Source organism: Ovis canadensis, chromosome 17, assembly GCF_042477335.2.
Source record: "Ovis canadensis isolate MfBH-ARS-UI-01 breed Bighorn chromosome 17, ARS-UI_OviCan_v2, whole genome shotgun sequence".
Classification (NCBI taxonomy): Eukaryota; Metazoa; Chordata; class Mammalia; order Artiodactyla; family Bovidae; genus Ovis; species Ovis canadensis.
Window position 1 is genome coordinate 14,443,478 of NC_091261.1, and position 19,120 is coordinate 14,462,597.

Consider the following 19,120-nt stretch of genomic DNA (forward strand, 5'->3'; position numbering starts at 1 on the left):
CCAGTGCTGTTCAATTTTAGGAATGCTCAGCAGCATCCACTTGCCTCAGCTCTGACGCAGGGAAGCCTTTATTTCCTCTCGACTGGGACCATGTGACTGGCTCGTTAACCAACCGGCTGTGGGCAGAAGTGACGGTCAGAGCACAGGGAGTCTCCGCCGCCTGAGCCGGGCAACCACGCTGCGCCCTGCTGCCACTCCCGCGGGCGCCAACGGCGAGACCGCGGGCGGGGACGCCAAGCGCCCGAGCACAGCGGTCTGGAGGCCGAGTCCCTCCGGGGGATCCTTGCTCTCAAGTGTCACTGGGCCCTGTTTGTGTAACCTAGCCTATCCCAACTAATACACCACCAGTTCTCGATTCCGACACATTATTCTGATTTAATGAAATTAAAGAAGGCAGGCAAATGTGTGGTTGGTTTCTTAGCAGCAGCACCGCGGTTCTGGAACGCGCGATGGGTTGGGGGACACGGCCTCGCCCAGCGCCGCCTGCTGCTTCTGAGGCCGGACTTGCTTTGCAGAGTGAAGCAGGCCGAGGGCCGCGTTCCGTGTCAGTGTTCTCTCCACAGTCCCGCGGTCACGGCACGTGGTCTGTTCCATGTCTGCTGTTGCTCTTCCATTTTTTCAAGGTTGTAAATAAGTTCTTCATCTACAGTGAGTGAATAAACATCCATCCAGATGAGATGACACTGGGTGAAGTTTCTGTTTTCAGTTTCTAAATTAAGAGTTTTCCTTTGAATTATGCATGCTGCTGCTAAGTCCCTTCAGTCGTGTCCGACCCTGTGCGACCCCATAGACGGCAGCCCACCAGGCTCCCCCGTCCCTGGGATTCTCCAGGCAAGAACACTGGAGTGGGTTGCCATTTCCTTCTCCAATGCAAGAAAGTGAAAAGTGAAAGGGAAGTCGCTCAGTCGTGTCCGACTCTTAGCGACCCCATGGACTGCAGCCTACCAGGCTCCTCCATCCATGGGATTTTCCAGGCAAGAGTACTGGAGTGGGGTGCCGTTGCCTTCTCCGATGATATGCATACACAAATAATAAACACATTCTGTTTTACTGGCATCTTCTCTGTACTCCAGGGTGAGTATTAATTATTCAAATGTCTGGGTCACACAGAAATAATTAATTTGAAATGTTAACTTGAGTTTGCATAAACATATGTATTTTAAGTTGTATTTTAACTAATTATAATTAGACAGCATTACATTTTGTATGTTGGCTATAGACTGTTTAAAGACATTCTTATGTGTCTTTAATCCTAGCCCAAGTATTTACCACATACCTCATTTTATAGGGTTTTTATTAGGGAATGCTTAGTGAAAGTTTCACTTTGCCTTTGCCTTTAAATTATGTTCTTTTACAGCATAATGTAAATTTTATTGACTTTAGCACTTGTTTTTAGCATACTTACTTTCACCATTGTTAAATAAAACATACATTCCCTTAAGATTTAATTAAAAGGTTTTAGAGAACGGGGAATAATAGTAATACATACTTATAATAGGAAATACCAAAAAAAGGAAAGAAAGTGAAAGCCACTCACAATGCCGCCCACCAGAGGGTGCAGCCCCTCCTCCCCCAGCCCAGACGGGTTCCTGCTGCTCAGAGACTGCACCCTGCCTCTCGCTGCCCGTGTCCTTCTCCAGTGATTCTCAGAGGCTTCCTCGCACTCCGACATCTGCAGGTACTGTAATTTAAACATACTCCTGTTGTAGAGAGCTTGTAGCTCAGCGCTGTTCTAAACACTGGAACAAATATGCTAACACTTCAGAGGCAGAACGGTGCCCCTGCCCCAGAGATGCCCACTTCCTCACTCTGGAGGCTCTGAACGTGTGACTGCACGGCGAAAACGTGCGACTCTGAAGACGTGATTGAGTCAGGAACCTTCAGATGGGGAGATTCTCTGGGTGGACCCAATCACATCACACGGGTCTTTGGAAGAAGGGACCCTCTCCCAACTGTGGTCAGAGAAAAGGTGTGGCAATGGTATCAGAGTCACGAGAGGCCACGTCGCTGGCTTTGAAAATGGCAGACAGGGGCCGTGAGCCAAGAAACGTAAGCCGCTTCTGAAAGCTGGGGAAGTCGAGAAAGGAGCAGATTCTTCCCCAGAGCATCACCGTGCTCTAGGTGGTAATTCCTACAGGAATTCCGCCTTGCCAACACCTTGATTTTAGCCCAGCAGAACTTGTGTTGGCTTTCTGACCTACAAAGCTGTCAGATGATACATTCACATATTTTTAAGCCACTACGTTTGTGGGAACTTTTTACAGCAACAACAGAAAACTGATACCTGATTTTTGTGCTTGAATCTTTTTTTTACTATTTTCCTTAACAGTCAATTCTTGGAAGACCTTTTCAAGGTACCTAATCCACACTGCCAAACATGCTACCATCTCATCAGCAATGTATAAAGGCCTGCTTCACCTGGCTTCTCCTCAACCTGAGATTTAACTTCCTATGTATCCTACTGTTTTAATTTAAATTGATGTTAGTGATTATACAGGATACCAATGGTAGCCAAGGGTTTACTATGTGCCAAGCACTATCTAAACACTCAACTCATTTAATCCTCAGGCTTCCCTGATAGCTCAGTTGGTAAAGAATCCACCTGCAATGCAGGAGACCCCAGTTTGATTCCTGGGTCGGGAAGATCCTTCCCTGAGGGGATAGGCTACCCACTCCAGTATTCTTGGGCTTCCCTTGTGGCTCAGCTGGTAAAGAATCCGCCTGCAATGCAGGAGACCTGGGTTCAATCCCTGGGTTGGGGAGATCCCCTGGAGGAGGGCAAGGCTACCCTCTCTAGTATTCTGGCCTGGAGAATTCCATGTACAGTCCATGAAGTTGCAAAGAGTGGAATACGACTGAGCGACTTTCACTTAATCCTCACAATTCTATGAAGTATGTAACCACTGTTATCCTCATGTTACAGAAAGAGGAAACCGAGGCACAGGAAAGTTAGCTCAGTTCAGTTCAGCTACTCAGTTGTGTCCGACTCTTTGCGACCCCATGGACTGCAGCATGCCAGGCCTCCCTGTCCATCACCAACTCCCGGAGTTTACTCAAACTTAACAATGGGAAAGTTAAATATATGATAAAGCTGGAGTTGAGACCCCACAAAGTCTGGTCCCAGAGCGGACGTTCATTGGTAAGCCTTTCACTAAAATCAAAGCTCCCGGAAGGCAGGGTTGGCCTCCCCTGCTGCTTCGCTTACTCTAGAGGTCCGCAAGTTTTCCAGGTGGTAGTGTTATTCAACATAGTAACACTATGTAACGACTGTCCTGGAGAGCTCTATACATGGAGCTCAGCACGTGAAAGCAAGGAAGTACGTTTAGTTCGTAAAGAACTGTGGTAGTTCTCTTGCCTTTGCTTGTGGTCAGCCACAGAATAATGGAATTGTTCTCTAATCATGAAGACTCACCTTTTTAGCTACGAGATAATGGTGCTCACACATGCCCCTCCACTTACTCCTTTCCACACACTCCGTGATTCACACACTATGCCAGAGACAGGACGGGGAGGGGAATGAACAGGACGCGAGGGGAGGATTGGGTCAGCTCTGAGGCTGCCACACGAGCCCCACACGGCAGGAGCCGAACAAGCAGACACGCGTGCTGCCGCTGCGAGGCCCAGGGCCCTGCTCTCCTGTTGCTCCTGCCACTGGAGCAAAGGCCGCAGGTGTTCTCTGCGAGGGACTGGTGAGCATTTCAGGCTGCGCACTGCTGGGTGGAGGAGTGAGGAGGCGCTGTGCTCCAGGACGACTTGATCCACACACACAACAGTCCACGCGGGCATCCTGTCCCTCTCCTAACAGACTCACCCTGCTCAGGTCTCCGCTGCCCACCCGCCCTGGGAGATGCAGCACCCTGTGTGCCAAGGCTCAGGTGCCTGCAGGTGCCCCCCAGGCCTGCCTGCTCCCTTTCTGCCCAGCAATCCCTGCCCCTGGCACCCCGCACACCTACACTCAGCTGCCCCCGCCGGGCTTCTCCACGGCCACCTCCCAGGTCAGCTGGCTGTGGCTGGCCTGGCTGAGGGCACCGGGCAGGTCACAGCCTGACCAGCCCTCGGGGCTCCTCGTCTGACCACGTTCCTGTCTTCACGCCATCGTGGGCACAGCCTCCCCTCCTGGCCTCTCCAGCAATTTCTCCCGTCTTCTCAGCCACCTCCTCCTCTTCGAAACAGGGGCCTTGGCTCAGAGCTCCAGCCCCATCTCCCAAAGAAGCCCCTCTAGAACCGTCCGGAGACCAAGGATGGACGCCCCCACTATCTCCAGCCCTAAACTCCCACGACCTTCAGATTTCTTGAGGCCACAGGCCCCGTGCTGTCTGCACACGGGGTACCAGCCTCCCCCAGGCCAGCATGTACCTGTCCCCTGCCGCCAACCCGCCCCACAAGCCCCTGGTAACCTCTATCCCACTTCCTCACTAACCCTGACCACACTAAACTCTTCACAGTGGAATCACATACTCCTGGCCCTTAGTAACCAGCTACTACACTCGGCTTCTTTCCCGAGCTCACCCGCGCTGTGGCAGGCATCAGAACTCTCTTCCTTCCCAAGGCTGACTCGCAGGCTTCTTTTCTGAGCTCACCCGCACTGCAGCAGGCGTCAGAACTCTCTTCCCTCCCAAGGCTGACTCGCAGGCTTCTTTCCCGAGCTCACCCGCGCTGCGGCAGGCGTCAGAACTCTCTTTCGCTCCCAAGGCTGACCAGCGCCCACTGTGCCCTCACTGCGGTCTGCTCAGCTGTCTCCCATCGGCGGACACTGAGGTTGTTCCCGCCGTTTGGCTGCCGTGAACAGTGCTTCAGTGGACACAGCGCACAAGGGTTTGTTTCTGTTCCTTTGGGTGCACACCTAGAAGCTAACGACTTTTCAGTATTATTCAGTTTTAAGGACGGGGTCAGTAGCCTGAGAGCGTTCCAGCAGCCATGCAGGCCAGCAGGTGCTCCCTGCAGGAGGGCAGTGCCAGATTACAGCCCATTTACCCTCCTCACCAGGCCCCACAAGACCATAAGAAAACGTGCGAACCTGACATCCCACTCAAATTCCAATATCGTGTCCGACTCTTTGCGACCCCGTGGACTGTAACCTACTAGGCTTCTCCGCCCATGGGATTCTCCAGGCAAGGGTACTGGAGTGGATTGCCATTTCCTTCTCCAGGGGATCTTCCCGACCCAGGGATCGAACCCGGGTCTCCTGCACTGGAGGCAGACGCTTTAACCTCTGAGCCACCAGGGAAGATACTAAAGACACAACAACATGTAAAAATAGGCCATTTTTATTATAAGTTGAAAAGTTTTCAAAGTTTATACATGCAATCAGATAATTCCAACATCATGTGAATCTCTAAAATCACTGACAAGCAAATACACACTGGCCTGGGGACCACACACCAGCTCTGTGACCTGCTCAGAACTTGTCTATGGACTCAGCCTGCTTGCTCGGAGAGAACCCTGACACACTTACCAGCATGTCCCTGTTGCTGTCGCCGCCCCCCCCCCCCTCCAGGGAATGGCCTGACGGAGGGGAGGGAACATGCCTGCCACGTGTCAGCAGAACAGCGCCAGGCTCTGCTCCACCCAGCAGCCGTGCCCACCAGGACCAGTGTGTCTAGGGAAGTGACTGGCAGTGAGGTTCCCCAAACCGGAGGCTTGTTTCAATAAAAGAAGCGCTTGAAACAAAATCCTCCCCGCCTGAGCCATAGGCCAATTATGGTGGCATCCCTGGGAATGCTACCTGATCGAGGTGGCTTTTTGCAAGCTCCCGGGAAGCTGATGCTCCTAGAGGTGGATCCACCGCAGCCCCTTCCTTCCCCACTCTTACCTTCTTAGACACTGTCCTGGTCCCGAAGTGAACATCTGGCATGTCGACGTGTTTCTGGAGTCATGATGCTTTGTTTCTATCACTGATTTGTGAAGGGTTAAAAAAACAGAGCACCCAGATTTCATACAAAAATTTATTTTCATATAAAAGTGCCAAAATATCCACCAACGTCAATCTATCTGAACCAGTTTACGCTAGTGATCCAAACGCAGGCCTCTTTATTCACACTGTTTGGACTCGAATCCTTCTCACACGTCCCCACAGTAGCCCGAGCCTCTCGACAGTGCGCAGGCCTCTTCATTCGCATCGTTTGGGCTCGAATCCTTCTCACACGTCCCCACAGTAGCCCGAGCCTCTCGACAGTGGGAAGTTCGCACTCCTGCTCGCTGTGCTAGTCCATATATCCAGGTCCATGTAGGCACGGAACGGGTTAAACCCGGGGTAATACTCCTTGCACATGGCCGCCTGGTTCTCCATGTGAGCCGAGTGTTCCGCGGTGGGGTTGATGGCGCAGCAACTCTCATACATGTCGCTTTGCGGGGCCCAGATGGAACCAAAAAGTCCAGACATTGGAGACAAGCTTCGGGTGCTTGTGAGGTAGGGCTGAGGCATGCACGAGGAGGGGGGGAGAAGGAAATACGTAAAGAAATAAAGAAGCCTTAGAAAGCAGTATCAAGGTTGCCTGCATCCTCGGGGCCGCCTGGATGCTGCCACACTAACCCTCAACCACCGTGGTGTCTCTAACTCCATTTTTCTCAAACAGAAGGCCATGAAATTCCCATCCAACTAGATAAGCTCATTTCAGGTCGAACGCCCTCTATCTGTAAAAACATGGTGGAGCGGGTGTGACCGGGGGAAGCCCTCCAGACCACGGGTGACCCTGCCTGACCTTCCTGGAAGGTTCATCTCCTCTCCTCCCGAAGGCGGACGGTCAGCGGGGCCACAGGAGCCCACCAGCCTCCCGGAGGGCTTCCTGGCCCAGGTGCAGCATCACCGATAACCCTCTCTCCTTGATGCAGTTTAGGGCATCGTGGCTGCCAACGTCTGCGAGCCCCCGTCCATCTGCCTACCTGGGAAGCCCCTGCAGAGAGTGGCTAGCAACCCAGGGGAGCAAACCAGGGTCCGGCGCATCTGAACCCAACCCTAACCCAGGCTGACAGGGGCACCGGAAGAACCCAGGGCACAGCAGGGCGGGCGGCACTGACCGGAGAGCTGATGAGACCGGCGTGTCCCCAGGCGGTCGGCACGCTGGGGGGGCTGCCCCAGGCCGACGGGGAGCTGTGGTCAACGAAGTCCGTCTGAACCTCGGCAGGACAGGGGAAGCCGCTGGGGTAGCTCATGCTGTCTGCAAAGAGCGGAGACATCAGCAGAGGTGAACCCGTTTCAGGAGAGAACGGAATTCTCACCCTCAGGCAATAAGCTTTCGAGGACTTACTGTGTTGACAAGTTAAAGACAGACAGAAAATAATTACTCCGTGAAGACACAGCACCTGGTAAGCCCTCAGTGAGGAAGTTTTTCCTCTGGGCTTGCTTTCCTGTATGTGAACATCTGGTGGGCTCTGTAATATACAGAGGACGCTATAATACTGCTATGCTTTATAGCAGCAAATGCTACTGTAGACTCGGAGTGTCGTGGTTCTTACTAGTCCTTGAACTTTTCTTTTATTGCCTGCCATGCCAGCGTCGGCCATCTGCACATACGCCACACGCATTGATAACTGCAGTAGGAAACCAAGCATTTCTCAGATGGCAGTAAGAAGGCATAAACACAGCCGCGCACACAGACGAGAGCGACCACAGCACCCCCTTGTGGTTACCACGGAGCACTGCATGCGTCAAAACCCAGGTAAGTACAAGCATCTGTCCATCAACATACTTGAGCGCAAGCATCTGCAATTCATCAGTTTCCCCTCCACGAGCTTTCCCTTCCTTCTGCAGCACTATCCAGGGGTGTAAGAGTCAGAACATGCTGAGGAACAAGCACGTGAATCATTCTACCTCTCCTGGGACTTGTCTGCCTGAAAAGAATAACTAATAGGTGGGACCTTCCTTAGTTTGGGCTTCCTGGGTGGCTCAGAGGTTAAAGCGTCTGCCTGCAATGCAGGAGACCTGGGTTCGATCCCTGGGTCGGGAAGATCCCCTGGAGAAGGAAATGGCAACCCACTCCAGTACTCTTGCCTGGAGAATCCCATGGACGAAGGAGCCTGGTGGGCTACAGTCTACAGCGTTGCAAAGAGTCAGACACGACTGAGCCACTTCACTCACTCACTCACTCAAAGACCCAGCCCCCCCCAACAGATAGAGCACACTCAGGTTCATGTAGGTCCAAAAGGCCCTGTTCCACCCAATCTGAAGGACTAAACAGAGCAGGGTTATTTGTACATGTCCCCAGACCCCTGGGTCTAGCAGGCTTTTTGAGGCCATATAAAATTACACAGGGCAAGCGTGCTGCGCCCACGTGAAGGCTCAGCGGACAACTGGAAGATGACTCTCAAAGGCACTTTCTCTGCAGTTAGTGCCCTAAGTACACACACCCTTTCGACTTTGACTTTCTGAGAATAAAAGGATGTCGCTGGGACTGTCCAAACAGCTTTACCTTCTGGAAAGGCATTGAAGTCGTTCAATTCCAGGGGGCAGTACACACTGGGAAACTGGCCTTCACACGTGGCGTTCCAATCAATGAAACTGCTATAGAAAACAAGGGGTCTAGTTTCAGAAACAGGGTGTCGACAGATCACGGAAAGAAAGAGAAAAAGATCTTACTGCCCAGCATCCTCATCACTGCGAGTTCTCCAGTTTTGGAGAATAAAAGAAGTACTTTATCGTCACAGAATCAGAGACCAACTCAATACCAACAATACAGTGCTGCAGGAGGGACGGCTGGAACCGGACACCCCCTCCCTCCCTTCCTTCTCTCACTGGATTACAGCTGCTTTACGTCATGTGAGTTTCTGCTGTGCGATGATGTGAACCTCCGTGCGTATACACGCACCCCCTCCCTTGGGGGCCTCCCTCCCACACCCAGCCCACCCTCTAGGCCATCACAGAGCACCGGGCTGAGCTACCAGGCTACACAACAGGTTCTCTCTACCTACGTTGCACACGGGAGTGTATGAACCTCAGGGCTACGCTCTCACCTCGTGCCCCCTCGCCTTCCCTTGGTGAGTCTATAGGTCTGCTCTCTACATCTGTCTCCAGTCCTGCCCCGCAAATAGATTCATCGGTACTACTTTTCTAGACTCTATATATATGCGTTAATATACATGTTTTTCTCTGACCTACTTCACTCTGTATGACAGACTCTAGGTCCATCCCCACTTCCTTCAAAGGGGACGTGATTAATGTACAGCATAGGGAATACAGTTGTAATGCTGTAACACTCTGGTGAGAGAGACGGACGTAATCTTTATGTGATGATCATTTTGTAATGTATGAAAATATCAAATCACCATGCTGTACACCTGAAATTAACACAATGTTTTATGTTGATTATAATTCCAAAGAAAGTTAGAGGTGGAATTTGATCTCTTGAGTACAGTATTTGGGTGAAAGGGGGCAGGGGAGCTCTTTTTAAATGAAACAAAGCAAATAAATTATGCATGGATAGGGGAATGGATCAAAACCTGGCTTTCAGTTTGCCAGAGAAGTACTTTCACTCAGACTGCAAAAAGCTCTCACCCCTAGTTAGGTGTACACCATGTAAGCAGGACTAATATTTGAAAGAAAACTGCTCTCCCTTCTAACTAATAGCTATCATTCTTTAAAAAACAAACAAACAAAAAAAACCAAAAAAAACCCAGCCAGGTTTGTGAAGTGAAACCAGAGGCAGGACCCACGGCTCTGGCTCTGTCAGCAGCCGGAGAGCTGGATGCCGCTGGGAGTTCGGGCAGCGGCTCTGGGACTCTCACACACCCATACTAACGACCACCTCCACTCGGGGCCAGGCCGGTACTCAGCTCAGGTGAACTGCAACCATGCAGATCGTGATTCTCGATAGATGCTTTGATCCCGATTGCAATCTGGATCTTCATTACAGAAATAAGTAAGTAACGACTTTGTAATAAGCTGGAGCCCCTAAAAAACCTCAAATGGATTCTGATAAAACACAGATATTAGCATTTTCTCAAGTGTTCCTCATCATCAAATGATAAACCCAATGGCAAGTCTAAGACGCGATCTTTAAAAGCTTTAAAGGTGTTCAAGATTAACGCTATAGAAAACGGAAGTTCCTATTCTGCTAGCGAGGAGCAAGTGTGAGGAACTGGTTCCGTTTTTTCACTTGTGCCTCTGATACACGAGTAGCTCATCTTTTCCATTTAAAAAGGAAAGCGCTGATGTGGTCACTGGCTGGATTGCTTTCTTCCTTCAGGGCTTCCCTCAGTTTCTGGCTTATAATTTCTCAGACATCACAACTCAAGTCTGAAAGGCAGATGGCAAAACGCCGAGGGGCTGCGGAGGAAGCCGGGTCGGACTGCCTGGGGACCGGCTCCCAGCCCCGCCCTGGGCGGGAGCACGTACCTGCTGGGCACGGCGGCGGGCGGGGGTAGCGTGGCCGGCCCGCCGCTCTCCAGGGCGCAGCCGAAGCCGCCGGTCACACACAGGGGCTGCGCGGGCCACAGGTCCCCCGGAGCACAGAGACCTGTGGGAGAGAGCAGGCCTCTCAGCCCCTCTTCCTGCAGGGCAGCGCACCCCCTCGACCCCAGACAGCGCCCCCACGCAACCCACGGGGCTGCCACGCCCGGCGCCGCGGATGAGGTCACATGGAGGGCCTGCTTCCTGCAAAGCCCAATCGGGGTCCCAGGACACGGGCATGAACAGGCTGACGTTCAGGTGAGCAGAAACACAACAGGCAGGAGGAAGAAGCTGGGGCAACCGCGGCGTGACAAGAGACGCACAATCCTGTGCAGAGGAGGGGCGGCCCGCCTGGGCGGGGAGGGAACGCCCGGGCCCCAGGAGGCTAAGGGCGGGGGGGGGGGGGGGGGGGGGGGGACATGAGTGAGCCCGGCTTTCCAGAGCTGCCCCCACGCCTTCCTGGGGAGGGACCTGTCCCCGCTCCCCGTGCTGTGGAAGGCCTGTCTGCAGGGTCAACCGACACCTGCCACGCAGTTCTGAACCGTCTCCTAAAGCTGCCCGGGGGACCCAGGCCTCTGCTCCTCCCAGCCAGCACCTGCCAGGACCTCCACGGGCCTCCACCGTCACCACCCCAGCTGCTGCTCAGCCATCTGTGGGATGCACGGAGATGGACGGACAGACACACGCCACTGGTTGGTGGCACAGATTAGAGACAAGCTGGGCCTCCACAAGGAAAGACTAGACTCAGCTGCTGGAAACGCTCTGGAGACCGAAGATTCACCAGCCAGCTGGCCACATGGGGACACCGGCTACCTGTACTCCTGGAGGAGGCAGGCCCACCGAGGGGGCCCAACATGTGGACACAACACTCACTTTGCAGGCAGCCTATGAGCCCTCAGGGAGCTGGTGGTAATCACTCGCCTGCAGACCTGGAGATGTGCAGCTCAAGATGGTCCCAGTGACCCTCCAGCATTTAAAGAAACACCACTGGAGACCACGTAGCTATCACAGCAGTGGGGGTCCCTCAAAGATGAGGCCTGCCTCCTAGGGCCAGCCTGGTGCTTTAGGGCTGGCTCAGCGGCTGGGCCCAGACCCTGCGCCCAGTCCTGAAGGGCAAGGCATCCTGCCCTGAGTCCCAGTGAGAGCCGCTGGAACCAGAGGCTGGATGAGCTGATGAGGAGATCTGGTTCCCGTCCCGTCAGTCAAATTCACCAAAGTCAAATTCACTGCTTCTAGAGTCATGTACTCGCGAGCGAACGGACCAGCGGCCAGGACCACACAGAGACGAGGGGCGTGCGCGCTGCTGTGAGACTGTCTCTAGGGGTCTCAGGGATCTCCACGCCACCGAGAGGGTGCTCTGGCCGCCCACATTCTGACCTGTCTTTCCAAGGACAGCCACTGAACAAGGTCTCGGGAGATGTGGGGAGGTCTCAGTGTAGAGCAAGGGGCAAGTCTGCTTTGTCCATCGTGATTAAGATGTCATCTCCTACCTATTATTAAAAACCGAAACACGTAGGTTTCCTAAGCGTGGGGCTCCCTTCCTGTAACACAACCACAGACCGCTGCAGGTGCAGGTGGGCCCTGCGTGCCCCCCACATCACCCCTCAAAGCCTGGGGACCTGCAGAAGTGTGCTTATGAGGCTCTCAGGCTGCTCGTTGTGCTAAGCATCCGGTGCCTCTGACCCAAGCCTCCTGTCCTCTGGTAGCATCCACAGAATCATGGCAGGCAGAGCTGAGCTCAGGTGAGCACTGCAGACCCCTGACCGGTCTCCACAGTGACGCGATCCGATTCAGACCCAACACCACCCTCTGGCTGCAGTACTAAAAACAGACAGTGAGGTGGCAACACATGTTAACTACACTCACTGTGGCGACTGTTTTGCAAAATGTACGTACGCTGAAACCTGGAGGCAGGCACGGCAACCCACTCCACTATGCTTGCCTGGAGAATCCCATGGACACGACTGAAGTGACTTAGCACGCATGCACACACATACACTGCATCACTGTATTGCTTATATGCCAGAAACTAATAAACTGCATGGATCAATTATACCTCAAAAGAACAAACAAAAGAGGAGACAGTGAGGGGAGGTGAGAGCGGAAGCAGAGACTTGTCAGGAGATTGTGGTGATATCCCAGGTGAGAAGTAACGGTGGCTGAGAGGAGACGTGCTCAGACTCTGGGTCTATGCAGCACAGGGGAGAAGGCTCAGCCGGGATGTGACAGCGGGGCAGGGGGCAGAGGCTGGCATGGGGGGTGAGGGGTGGGGCGGAAGAAGGGGCTCGGGACAGGCCCTGCGGACAAGGAGGGCAGTTTCTGAGGAACTTAAGGGCCTACATAGGGATTTTACCAGGTCACCAAAAAGTAAGCAAACGTAATTCAACATTCAAAAAACTAAGATCGTGGCACCTGGTCCCATCACTTCATGGCAAACAGACGGGGGAAAAGTGGAAACAGAAACAGGTTTTATTTTCTGGGCTCCAAAATCACTGCAGATGGTGACTGCAGCCATGAAATTAAAAGACGCCTGCTCCTTGGAAGGAAAGCCATGACAAACCTAGACAGCATATTAAAAAGCAGACACGTTACTTTGCCGACAAAGGTCTGTCTGGTCAAAGCTGTGGTTTTTCCAGTAGCTGTGTACGAATGTGAGAGTTGGACCACAGAGAAGGCTGAGTTGAAGAACTGATGCTTTCAAACTGTGGTGCTAGAGAAGACTCTTGAGAGTAGCAAGAGACTCTTGAGAGCAAGGTAGATCCAACCAGTCCATCCTAAAGGAAATCAACCCTAAATATTCACTGGAAGGACTGATGCTGAAGCTCCAATACTTTGGCCACCTGCTGCAAACAGCTGACTCACTGGAAACGACCCTGACGCTGGGAAAGAGTGAAGGCAGGAGAAGGGGACGACAGAGGATGAGATGGTTGGGTGGCGTCACTGACACAAGGGACACACATTTGAGCAAGCTCTCCGAGTTGGTGGTGGACAGGGAAGCCTGGCGTGCTGCAGTCCATGGGGCTGCAAAGAGTCGGACACGACTGAGCAACAGCAAAAGTAAACTGCAGACTGCTAACAAAGACGAGGCAACCACACACTTGAAACACATACACACGACAAGCAGACGAGAAAAGATTCTCCAACTGACAGAGACACACAGGAGAAAGTGGGAGGCCTGCCTGCTTTGACCCAGGTTCTCTTTCCTCATCATGAGCTAAGTCCTCTCTCCCCTCTATCACTCCAAAGAAAAAAGGGGCACCTCCTAAACCTTTCCAAATCTTGTCTCAGCGAATTACTGAATTTAAGTTTTTTTTTTTTTCCCATAGAAAACACTTATTTTTATTGGACTCACAAATAACTTATTTCTGGTGATAATCGGACAGCACTCCAAAACATAAGCATAAAGCCTCACGGAGCCCCCTCCTACGTTCAAAGTTAACGCACTCCACTGCGCCGGGCAGCCTTTAACTTACACCAGGGACACAAACAAAATCAAGAGCTAGACGGTGCCCCTGAGGGTGACCAGCAGACGTAGCCTGCGCCTGGCGAGGCAGGACGGAGGCCCAAGGAGAAAACAAGGGATGTGAGACAAGGGCACAATAAGGGATGGGAAGGAGAGGGGAGGAGGGAGAGGGGGGAGCAGGGAGAGGGGGGAGGAGGGAGAGGGGGGAGGAGGGAGAGGGGGGAGGAGGGAGAGGGGGGAGGAGGGAGAGGGGGGAGCAGGGAGAGGGGGGAGGAGGGGGGGGGGAGGAGAGAGGGGGGAGGAGAGAGGGGGGATGAGGGAGAGGGGGGAGGCCTCTGGGACAGACCCTGGGCAGAGCGGCTTTCCTTCCCACCAGCCCCAGGTCTACGCCCCAGCCACTGTCCCCACCCTTCCCCGCTGTCCCTGCTCAGAGGGGCCGCAGAGCTCAGCACGTGGCCTCGGCTCGTGCAGGGAAAGACGTGGGTGTGGTCGACGTGGCTAACGGAGGCCCTGGACCCTCAGTCTGCTCCCTGCTTTTCCGCCCTCTCAGATGAGAAGGGGAACTAAAGGCAGCGGCAGACCCCATCGAGGGGCCCCCACACCCGCTCTGGGGCCACAGGCCGCCTGCGCCTTGTCCCCCCAGGAAGGAGGTCAGGGTCCTAGCAGAAGGGGCTCCGGCAACGCCAGGGTAGAGGGCACGGATGCTCAGGAGCCCGAGGCAGCAGCCTCATCCCGCCCTCACCCCAGGCTGGCTCCGTCTGCCCTCAAGCTCCCCGGCCAGCAGGGCGGCGTGGACACCTGAGCAGGAGGCACGGGCCTCACCTTGATCTTCAGCAGCAGCAGGCCCAGCGGGGAGGCTGGGGCAGGGAGCGTCCGCAGGCGCGGGGAGGCCGCTCACGTCACTGGGGGAGAGCAAGGAGAAGAGGAGCCGCTGAGTGGCTGCAAACAAGTCTGACTGGGGCTCGACATAAATCCTTCCCCAACCAAAACAGATAGATACTATAGACATGAAGGCATACACCCAAAAAAGGGCTGAAGAATATTAGGTTCCTAAGAGCCAGCCAAGTCGTGTTTTAATAAACAGCAACTGCACAAGTTTAAAGTAGCTCAGATGGTCCGCAGTTTCCAGTTGGCCTCCCTGCCGCTGGCAGCAACCTTATTCTCTACCCCGAACAGAAAGAGCTCACGTAGAGCCTTCCTCATCCAATTTCATTTCTGTGACATCCCCCTGTCCTGTGGCACCTAAAACCTAACTGCCCCCCCACTGTGAAACTCAATCCACCTTATATACCCTACCCCCCTCACCCCACTCAGTAAATGGGCTTGTTTATGTTGTCTGACGCTGTGGAAATCATCACACAGTGAAGCTGTAAACATGTGACTTCTACTAGGTCCTTGCACATTTCTAAGAACCATCAATGCTGTTTTATTTCAAGACCCAGCAGAGTACCTGGCTCCCATTCTTATTACAACTACTGTTCTTCCTCCTTTCAGGACAGAGAATTCTTCTAACAGCCGTATCACTGAAAGGACCAGGGATACCAGAGATGCTCCTGCATGAACGTGTTACCTTGGAAGGATTGTATGCTTTGAATTATTAATAAAATTAATTCTACTCTCTCATATCATTAAAAGGTTTTCCTATTTTTAGCCTGCAGAACTGAAAACAAAGAAGAAAAACACAAAATGAAAAAAACAAAAAAGTGGTACTTGAAACATATTATAAAAGCTGGAATACCAAACACTTACGTGGGATTGCAGATGTTACGAGAGAGATTCAAGGAGATGGGAGCTTCAGAAGAAAAGTCATTTTGTAAAGCACTGTCTCCTGCATAAAAATAAAAAGATGATCAGAACTTTTTATAAGCATAATTTAACTGTATCTATCCTGCATTTAAGATGCAGACTGCTAACATTCTTAACCTCCTTGAGGGACTTGTTTTTCACTATTCACACATTCAGTAATTTTTTAATTAAAAAACCTTTAATGTATAAATATATATAAAATTGGGATCATACTTTAAAAACACTCTCTGCTTTTGGTCTTTACATGATTATTACATTGGGGACATTTTCCTGATATTTATTATGCAACCTCCAAACACAACTAGACTGCATCTAACGCCCTATGTCACAGTAAGGCATCACTCACTCACTCTTATCTCTTTCTTACTGCTGGCTGCATCCCACAGGCAAGAGCTGCTTTTCTGTTCTTGTTCATGTTAAGCACCGGTTTAAAAACACCCCCATTGGCATCAACAGCCAAACTGCCTTCAATGGCCAAGAATACCAAGCCCACCACCAAACAAAATGCTGCAATCCGCCCTGCACGCGCTCCCCACGTGGGTGGTGTCGTGCCTGCTCAGGAGGAGGCTGGGGAACAGCTGATGACTTGTGTGTCAGGCACGGGACAGCTGCAGAGAGATGTCTGCTGCATGCACGTGGCACTGAGATTTTATGGGGGTCACTGGGTAAGCAGTGTCTGAAAAGATGCCTGCAGGGGGAGCCAAAAACGAGAAGAAGGCTGAGAAGAAAGGCGGAAGTCACAAGCGGGCGGCTGTCTCGGGTTTTTATGGGATCAGGGCCCTGGTCCCCCAGACAAGAGCTTCTGTTTAGGTGTCACTGTTGGCAGGAGAGTGCGCAGAGGTCACTGTGACGAGCAGGAGGCTGGGAAAGGGGCTGGGCTCTGGGGAAGCTGTGGGTTTCTGGGAGTCCAACAAGCCACGTGACCTCTCCGGGCCAGACACTTCGGGGCCAGGGAGCCAGCCCCTACCCGTGACCACGCACACACACAGTGAGTGCCCCCAGGATGAACCCGTCTCCCCGCCTGTTCTGGTAAGAGCTCAACCTGTGCAACGCTGACTGTAACTGGAAAGAAGTGGATTAAATCTTCACACAGACACAGCTAGAGCAAACCACGCTGAGTGAGAAGGCACAACGCAGCATGCTCCCTGAAGCATGGTCCCCCTTATGCACATTAAAGATGATTCTCTACTTTGTTGATGGATGTAAGAATGTAAAATAAAACAGTGGACAGTGAGTCTCTCAAGGAGGGGGAAGCGGAACAGACTATGACATATTACTTAAAAAAAAATGAGGGTAAATATGACAAAATTAAGAGCTATTCATTCTAGGTGATAAAAATATAGGTGCTTCATTGACATTTCCTGTATCTGTAAATTTTTCAAAAATAAGGGGAGGATCACTGTTCATAGCAACATTAGTACTCAAACGATGGAAAAATCCAGGTGTCCATCAAGAGATGAACAGCCAGATAAACTGTGGTAAGAAAACACAATGAAGAGTAACTCAGCCTTAAAATGAAGGAAACCCTGGTCCATCACAATGGGGATGAACCCTGAAGACATCACACTAAATGAAATAAGCCAGTTACAGAAGGCCAGGTATGTATGACTTGACTTACCAGATACTAGAGTATTCAAATTCACAGACAGAAAGCAGAGCAGAGGCTCACAGGGTTGCAGGGCGTGGGGAAGGGACGGCTGTGGATTTATAGCTACCGAGTTTCTGCTTGGGAAGGGGAAAAGGTCTGAAAATGGATAGTGGTGATGGCTGTACAATAATGCGAATATATTTAATGCCCCTGAACCGCACACTTTGAAATGGTTAAAATGGTAAATTTGGGGTTACAGGTATTTTACCACAATAAAAACACGTACAAGTGAAAAAATAAACATGGAAGTTCTTTGAGCTGTTTTCAAGATACAGACATAAAATAATGATAATAGAGGGAGGGAGGAAGGAAGAAAGAAAAAGGAAGCGAATAAAATCCAAAGCACAGGGCTTCCCTGGTGGCTCAGGGGTAAAGAATCCGCCTGCCAATGCAGGAGACACAGGTTCCATCCCGCCTCTGGGAAGATCCCACCTACCACAGGGCAATTAAATTAAGCCCGCGGGCCACGACTTTGGAGCCTGTGGTCCGGAGCCCAGCAGCCGCAACTACTGAAGCCCCGGCTGCTGTGTTCTGCAGGGAAGAGGAGCCCGAGCACCGCAGTTAGGCAGCACCCCCCACCGGCTCGACTACAGAAGAGCTTGGGCAGCGAGGAAGACCCAGCACAGCCAAAGGGGGTGAAACGGATAACAAACATTAAACGGAAGCAAAGCAAACACTGGGCGCACGGCCTTCTGTGCCTGGGTGGGCCCCGCTCGCGCGGCCGCGGACTTACCGGGCGGCAGGCAGCGCGGAGCGCCCGCGGCCGGCTTCCTGTCCCCGTCGGAGCTGCTGCCGCTGCTCCAGCTGCCCCAGCTGCCCCGGCTGGCGCGCACGCCGCCCGAGGAGCTGCCACAGTCCGAGCCGGAGTCTGAGCAGGACTTCTTCCCCGGCTTCTGAAAGCAACCCTCTGCGGGAAACGAGAGAGGGAGCTGGGCCACTGCTAGGAAGAGAAGAGTGGCCGGGTGGGGAGGAAGGCGGGGCTCGGCTTCAGGCCGCGCTCCCTCTGCCTCTGAGACAGGATGGCCCTGAGCCAGCCGCGTGCTGACCATGCGCCCCCACACTCCACGGCGGCCAGGCGATGGGGTGAGGCCGCCAGCACCGGGGGTGACGCCAGCCTAACGATGGTTCTGGGAACAGCAAGGATTTCTCTCCAGAAAATCAAGACTACTCTCTTGGACTAGAGACATGGAGGTCATTTCTTCTATTCAAATGTCTAAATAAAACTGAAGCACGTTGCTGTACATCTGAAACTTAACACAACATTTCAAATTATGCTCTAATACGGAGAAGGCGATGGCGCCCCACTCCAGCGCTCTTGCCTGGAAACTCCCATGGATGGAGGAGCCTGGTAGGCTGCAGTCCATGAGGTCGCTAAGAGTCAGACACGGCTGAGACTTCACTTTCACGTCTCACTTTCATGCATTGGAGAAGGAAATGGCAACCCACTCCAGTGTTCTTGCCTGGAGAATCCCAGGGACGGGGGAGCCTGGTGGGCTGCCGTCTATGGGGTCGCACAGAGTCAGACACGACTGAAGCGACTTAGCAGCAGCAGCATACTCTAATAAAAATATTTCTTTAAATGTTCATCTCGCATTTCAGAATATTATTTACGTGAGGATGGGAAGAACCTCCAGGAAGACCAGAAAGACCCAGGTCTGGGCAGACCCAGGTGTGCAGGGCAGGAACAAGAAACCCATCAGGTCTGTGTCCCGGGTGCAGCCCGGTGGGCACATGGCTGGGAACGTGGGAGTTGGTAGGAGGATCGTGACTGCCCGCTCTACAGTGCCCCCCTGGTGCTGCAACATCCATGGCCTTCCCT

General features: G+C 52.6%; 1 protein-coding gene, 1 long non-coding RNA gene and 2 other non-coding genes across 9 annotated transcripts in view; 1 reads left to right on the top strand and 3 right to left on the bottom strand.

Moving 5' to 3' along the window:
• Positions 1–355: 355 nt before the first annotated feature.
• LOC138422415 (uncharacterized) lies at positions 356–2,289 on the bottom strand. The gene is made up of 2 exons (XR_011249863.1): positions 1,538–2,289; positions 356–643 (listed from the first exon to the last, which is right to left on the bottom strand). It is a non-coding gene; the product is annotated as an uncharacterized lncRNA (long non-coding RNA).
• A 2,866-nt stretch (positions 2,290–5,155) lies between these two features.
• Positions 5,156–5,227, bottom strand: TRNAW-CCA (transfer RNA tryptophan (anticodon CCA)). Its single transcript has one exon. It is a non-coding gene; the product is annotated as a tRNA-Trp (tRNA).
• A 704-nt stretch (positions 5,228–5,931) lies between these two features.
• The window catches only part of TMEM131L (transmembrane 131 like), a 174,517-nt gene continuing 161,328 nt past the window's right edge, over positions 5,932–19,120 (bottom strand). For 2 of the 6 annotated variants that reach the window (XM_069557298.1, XM_069557295.1), the window contains 7 exons: positions 18,035–18,208; positions 15,597–15,675; positions 14,670–14,749; positions 10,331–10,451; positions 8,409–8,500; positions 7,018–7,157; positions 5,932–6,415 (listed from right to left, as the gene is read on the bottom strand). In XM_069557298.1, the coding sequence (XP_069413399.1) occupies positions 6,140–6,415; positions 7,018–7,157; positions 8,409–8,500; positions 10,331–10,451; positions 14,670–14,749; positions 15,597–15,675; positions 18,035–18,208 (962 nt within the window). In that variant the 3' untranslated portion in view covers positions 5,932–6,139. Of the gene's footprint in view, positions 6,416–7,017; positions 7,158–8,408; positions 8,501–10,330; positions 10,452–14,669; positions 14,750–15,596; positions 15,676–18,034; positions 18,242–19,120 lie in introns of all 6 variants that reach the window. The other 4 variants (XM_069557297.1, XM_069557299.1, XM_069557296.1 and 1 more) reach the window with 3 other exon arrangements.
• TRNAC-GCA (transfer RNA cysteine (anticodon GCA)) lies at positions 7,875–7,946 on the top strand. The gene has a single exon. It is a non-coding gene; the product is annotated as a tRNA-Cys (tRNA).